The sequence below is a fragment of the Mustelus asterias genome, chromosome 15 (genome assembly GCF_964213995.1).
Source record: "Mustelus asterias chromosome 15, sMusAst1.hap1.1, whole genome shotgun sequence".
NCBI lineage: Eukaryota > Metazoa > Chordata > Chondrichthyes > Carcharhiniformes > Triakidae > Mustelus > Mustelus asterias.
The window spans coordinates 99,227,985-99,233,984 of record NC_135815.1 but is presented as its reverse complement, the minus strand read 5'-3'; the positions used below and the strand labels follow the sequence as shown (position 1 = coordinate 99,233,984).

The 6,000-nt window shown below is 45.8% G+C and overlaps 1 protein-coding gene and 1 non-coding gene across 2 annotated transcripts in view; both read right to left on the bottom strand.

Annotated features, from left to right (window-relative positions):
* Positions 1-6,000, bottom strand: part of pcsk2 (proprotein convertase subtilisin/kexin type 2) — an 82,761-nt gene that overhangs the window by 30,356 nt on the left and 46,405 nt on the right. The window contains exon 6 of the mRNA XM_078230383.1: positions 2,677-2,753. Within this exon, the coding sequence (XP_078086509.1) occupies positions 2,677-2,753 (77 nt within the window). The remainder of the gene's footprint in view (positions 1-2,676; positions 2,754-6,000) is intronic.
* On the bottom strand, positions 2,235-2,341 carry LOC144504940 (U6 spliceosomal RNA). Its single transcript, XR_013499729.1, has one exon. It is a non-coding gene; the product is annotated as a U6 spliceosomal RNA (small nuclear RNA).

Genomic DNA, 6,000 nt, shown 5'->3' with positions numbered 1-6,000 from the left:
CACGTGAACGCCCTCTTAAAGGTGCCATGCCACCCACAGTCACTCCCCGAATGCACAGCGACCCCCATTCCAGAAACACTTGGAATAATGATGTTTCGTAACCCACTGCTGAGTTACCAAACTAACCGTGTTCCTTGATAAACGCAAAGTGCTGCAGATGCTGGAATCTGAAACAAAAACAGAAAAATGCTAAAGAATCCCAGCAGGTCTGACAGCATCTGTGGAGAGGGAATAGAGCCAACGTTTGGGGTCCAGATGACCCTTTGTCAGAGCTCTGTTCTCTGTCCACAGATGCTGTCAGACCTGCTGTGATTTTCCAGCATTTTTCTGTTTTTGTGTTCGTTGATATGTTGGCCACCGTGAAAAATTGTAATTAAGGATGGAGAAATCCTATTATTACTAAGAAAATGAACAACCCATTGTAAATACATCAATGACTGTAGCCAAGAATAGAACAATAAATACAGATTACATCTGAGTACAACAGTCCCTGACTGCGAATAAACTGTTGTTTATTACCAATGGATTAGTCTTGTCTGATAATGAAACTTGTATCAGAGACATACACATTCCTGAGCAGTTTGCCAACAGTGTGAACCCCTCGATTTATTAAAACCCACAACTAGTGCTACTGGACAATTTGCCAGTAGCGTCAATGCACAGACTCAATAATATACTGATCATATATCTTGATGGCTTTATATCGAGAGTTTTATAGCTGCACTTTTTCACAAAACCAGGCGTATTCCAGGGTGAGAGTTCCTCCACAAGGAAACACAAGTGGAGTTTGCACTTTCTCCCCATGTCTGTGTGGGTTTCCTCCGGGTGCTCCGGTTTCCTCCCATAGTCCAAAGATGTGTGGGTTAGGTTGATTGGCCGTGCTAAATTGACCCTTGTGTCAGAAACATTAGCAAGACGAATATGTGGGGTTATGGAGATAGGGCCTGGATGGGATTGTGACTGGTACAGACTCGATGGGCTGAATGGCCTCCTTCTGCACTGTAGGGATTCTATGATCTGAAATGAGTATTAAAAGTGATCGTACTGACGCAACATGGACGGAATCTTCCCGTCCTGCCCGCCAAGGGAATCACAGCGAGTGGGACACGGTCCATGCAAAGGTCCTTTGATGTCAGGTGGGATTTTCCGGCTTTTGGGCGAGCGCGGCCGGAAAATCCCGTTCCGTGAGTCCAGAGTTGCGACTGGGAAGACACTGTTTAGACACAGACATGACATTTCCACCGCACCTTTTGGGAAAGCCACAGCAGTGGAATGGGAGCAGCTCCCAGATAATTCCCACATTATGCAGAATCTGCAGTACAAAACCAGGCCATTGGGCCCAACTCCTCTATGCTGGTGTTTATGTGGCTCCTCCCACCCCCTTTTCATCTCTCTCCCATCAACATTTCCTTCTATTCCTTTCTCCCTCACTTACTTGTCTGGTTTCTCCATAAACACATCCTGCGCTATTCGGTGAGTTCGACATTTTTGCCACTCTTGAGTAAATCTCACAACTTTGAATATACTCAACAATTTGGTATCCACAGCCCTCTGGGGTAGAGAATTCCAAAGATTCGCAACCCTCTGAGTGAAGAAATTTCTCCTCATCTCATAGAATCATCGAATCCCCACAGCGCAGGAAAGTGGCCATTCAGCCCTTCGAACCTTCAGCAACAACAATTCCCGTAGCCCTACGTATTTACCCTATCAATCCCCCTGACATTAATGGACAATTCAGGATGGCCAATCCACCTAACCCGCACATCTTTGGACTGTGGGAGGAAACCGGAGCACCCGGAGGAAACCCACGCAGACACGGGGAGAACGTGCAAACTCTGCACAGACAGTCACCCGAGGCTGGAATCGAACCTGGGCCCCTGGCGCTGTGAGGCAGCAGTGCTAACCACTGTGCCACCGAGTCCTAAATGCTTGACTCCTTAACCTGAGGCTGTGACTCCCATGTTCTAGATTCCCTGGCCTTTGGAAACAACCCTGGGCAGGATAATTCATCAGATCTGAAATGATTTAGTGTTATAAATTCTAATATTAAATGAAAAATTTGGTAAGTATTTAACCTGCGTTTGTTTTCAATTTTTTGCACATTTCTGCTACACGTCCATAACAGGGAATACAGGGAGAACATGCAGACTCCGCACAGACAGTCACCCAAGGCCGGAATCGAACCCTGGCTCCTGGCATTGTAAAACAGCCGTGCTATCCACTGTGCCGCTGTGTCACCCCTTGAACGGTTCATGAATTTGCATGTCATCCTTGCACAGGGGCCACGCTAATCTTCTCCGTATCATTCCAATTCTAGAGTACGTGCTGCCAAAGTGAGCATGATAATGGGTCAGATAAGCTCAAAGGCATTCCCAACGTAAATATATGAGCAGGAATACTGCAAAAGTCAAAAGCACTTTGGTGCTAAAGGAATATAAATTTGACAGTGGCTAAACACAAGAACATAAAGTGCATTAAAACTGCTTTGGATGCGTTGCACGTCTTCAGAAAATCAATACCAAATGTAACCCAGACGCTCACTGCTCTCTATCACTAAATAGCCCCAATCACCCAGCATATTTATACTTTAGCAACAGAGTATGCACTCTGACATTGAACCAGCCTGCTCAAAACTTCCTGGCACCACTAAGAATGACCCACTCGTATCTAAGTTACCTGTTAAACCAATCGTCCGTGTAACGTGGGTATGGATACGGATCATTGCTACTGAAATCGTAGCTGGCTTCTGCATTCTGGAAGAGATATGTATCCAAAATTTAAACTTATAAAGACAAAAAATGTATTGACTTAACAATGGTCACTTGGTTTAAGCTTATTTATTAGTGTCACAAGTAGGCTTACAATAACACCACAATGAAGTTACGGTGAAAATCCCCAAGTCACCACACTCCGGCACCTGTTCGGGTACACTGAGGGAGAATTTATCATGGCCAATGCACCCTAACCAGCACGTCTTTCAGACTGTGGAAGGAAACCGGAGCACCCGGAGGAAACCCACACAGACACGTGGAGAACGTACAGACTCTGCACAGACAGTGACCCCAGGCCAGGGCTCGGACCCAGGTCCCTGACGGTGTGAGGCAGCAGTGCTAACCACTGTGCCACCGTGCAGTCCCCATATGGCTGTACGGAAGTTGAATATTGCTCAAAAGAAAGACATGCCGAAGCTTTTCATCTTGCAATCATCTTGCCGGACAAATGCAAGAATGCCAAGTTTCAAACAATCACAACAATTTATATTACATGGGCAAGGAATACTGTTTACAATCAGCACCTATTTCTCCTGGAGTACAAATTGAAAGGAAGCAATAATTATATTGCACATTTTAGTTACTAAAAATTTCTGAAGTAGCCTAACAAGAGTATTATCAAACAATTCCACATAATTTGATTTGATTTATTATTGGCACATGTATCAATATACAGTGAAAAATATTGTTTCTTGCGCGGTATACAGACAAAGCATACTGTTCATAGAGAAGGAAAGGAAAAAATGCAGAATGGAGTGTTACAGTCACAGCTAGGGTGTAGAGAAAGATCAGCTTAATATATGGTAGGTCCATTCAAAAGTCTGATGGCAGCAGGGAAGAAGATATTTTTGAGCTGGTTGGTATATGACCTCAGACTTTTCTATCTTTTCCCCGATGGAAGAAGGTGGAAGATAATATTTCCAGGGTGCGTGGGGTCCTCGATTATGCTGGCTGCTTTTCCAACGCAGCAGGAAGTATATACAGAATCAATGGAGGAGATATTAAAACAGGTTACCAAAAACTTGTATATTGATGTAAGCTTTAAGAAGTGTCTTAAAGGAGGAGAGAGGTGGAGAGAGGCATTTCCAGAGCTTAGGGGCCAATGATGGAGCCAGGAATGCCCTAGAGGTCAGAATCAGAGGTGCGCAGAGATCTCAGCGGGCTGTGCGGCTGGAGGAGATCGCAGAGATCGGGTGGGACAAGGCCATGGGGGAATTTGAAAACAAGGCTGAGAGTATTGCTGGACTTGGAGACAATGTAGATCATTGAGCAAAGAGGGTAATGGATGAATAGGACTTGTTGTGAGTGAGGGAACAGGAAACAGTTCCTGAGATCAGCTTAATGGAGCAACGGAAGATTGGAAACCAGCCAAGAGAGCATTGGATTAGTTAAATCTGGAGGTAATTTAGCTCTGCCACCTTCTCAACACCTAATGTATGTTCTAACCAAATGCTATACGCTTGTAAACTCCTCAACACAGTGAAGAATCATGAATTATCCTCCCTTTAATCTGCGGAGTCACTAATAACTCAATATTCACCAATGTTTCCATAATATTTTTATTGAAGGAGGTAAATTGGGGACTTTTAGCCACAAAAGAAGTGGGTGGATTCAGGTCGGGTGGGAGGTTAGAATTTTAAAAATCTCAAGTCAGATCTGAACCAGACCCCACCCTGGCATCAGAATATTGGACACCTCGGGCAGCACTGCCAACCACTGTGGCACCATGCCGCCCAAAAGGGCCAATAAAGGGCCAATCATTTAGGACTGAGATAAGGAGAAATTATTTCAATGAGTTGTGAATTTTTGGAATTCTCTGCCTCAGAGGGTTGCAAATGCTCCATCATTGAACACATTTGAGTTTGGGATAGACAAACATTTGGCCACTCAAGGAATCAAGGGGTATGGGGGAAGTGGAGTTGAAGTCTTGATCGCATTGAATAGTGGCGCAGTCTCGGATGGGCCAAATGGCCTATCCTTGCCCCTATCTTTTGTGTCCCTGTGTTCTTGTGCCCTGTGATTTTGGGCTTGGAAGCAGAGTGCCCCAAAAAATAGGTGGGAGGCACTTTAAGATGACTCCCCAATGCATTCTTGATGCTGGGGAACATTCTGGGACAGGTTGGGAAGAGGATTGGCTATCCAAGTCCATGGAGACGACAGCCTTATGCTGGTCAAAGCTCCAATTAGAGTCAATTTGTCACCTCGCCAGCATCTTGCTGCCTTCACTGTGGTTCCTCTGCCCAATACAGAACCTACCAGCTCAATAGAAATAGCCTCCTAGTGGCAGGCTGGGGTGGGGGATTATCAGAGCCGGAGGGTCCATGCCCCAGGGTGGGGGCTACATTCATACAAGGCCATAGTGAGCGGGGTTTCCCAATGGACCGACCAATCTGTCCTTGTTATTCAATGACTGAAATGCAAGGGTGCTTCCATGCTGCCCTTGTGAATCCCAACCTGCCTCACCAGCTCCGACCTCTCCCATCATCGCTGCCAGCAAGTGCAGGCCCCGGAACCTCATCTGATCCCAAAGCCATCAGGAAAATGATCTCATAGAATCTCTACAGTGCAGAAGGAGGCCATTCGGCCCATCGAGTCTGTACCAACCACAATCCCACCCAGGCCCTATTCCTGTAACCCCACTCACTCGCCCTGCTAACCCCTCCAACACTAAGGGCAATTTAGCATGGCCAATCAACCTAACCTACACATCTTTGGACTGTAGGAGGAAACCAGAGCACCCGGAGGTAACCCACACTGACACAGGGAGAACAGACTTCACACAGACCGAGGCCGGAATTGAACCTGGGACTCTGGCGCTGTGAGGCTGCAGTGCTGACCACTGTGCCACCGAGTCTAGTTTTAGACTCTCCAACCAGCACGAAACATCCTCTCAACTGCCAACCTGTCAGGCCCCTCATGTGCATTATACATTTCAATGAGATAATTTGCAACAGATTAATGCAAATATTAATCAGCAAATTGTAAAATCACATTCCCGGGGAACTGAAAAAGCTTCCACCAAACTTCCTTCTGAAATTGTAACTTAACTGCCATTAAAGTTAAGATTACTTAGAATCACAGAATCGTACAGTGCAGAAGAGACCCTTCGGCCCATCAAGTCTAAACCGACACGTGAGAAACACCTGACCTCCCACCTAATCCCATCTGCCAGCACTTGGCCCATAGCCTTGAATGTTATGATGTGCCAAGTGTTCATCCAGGTACTTTT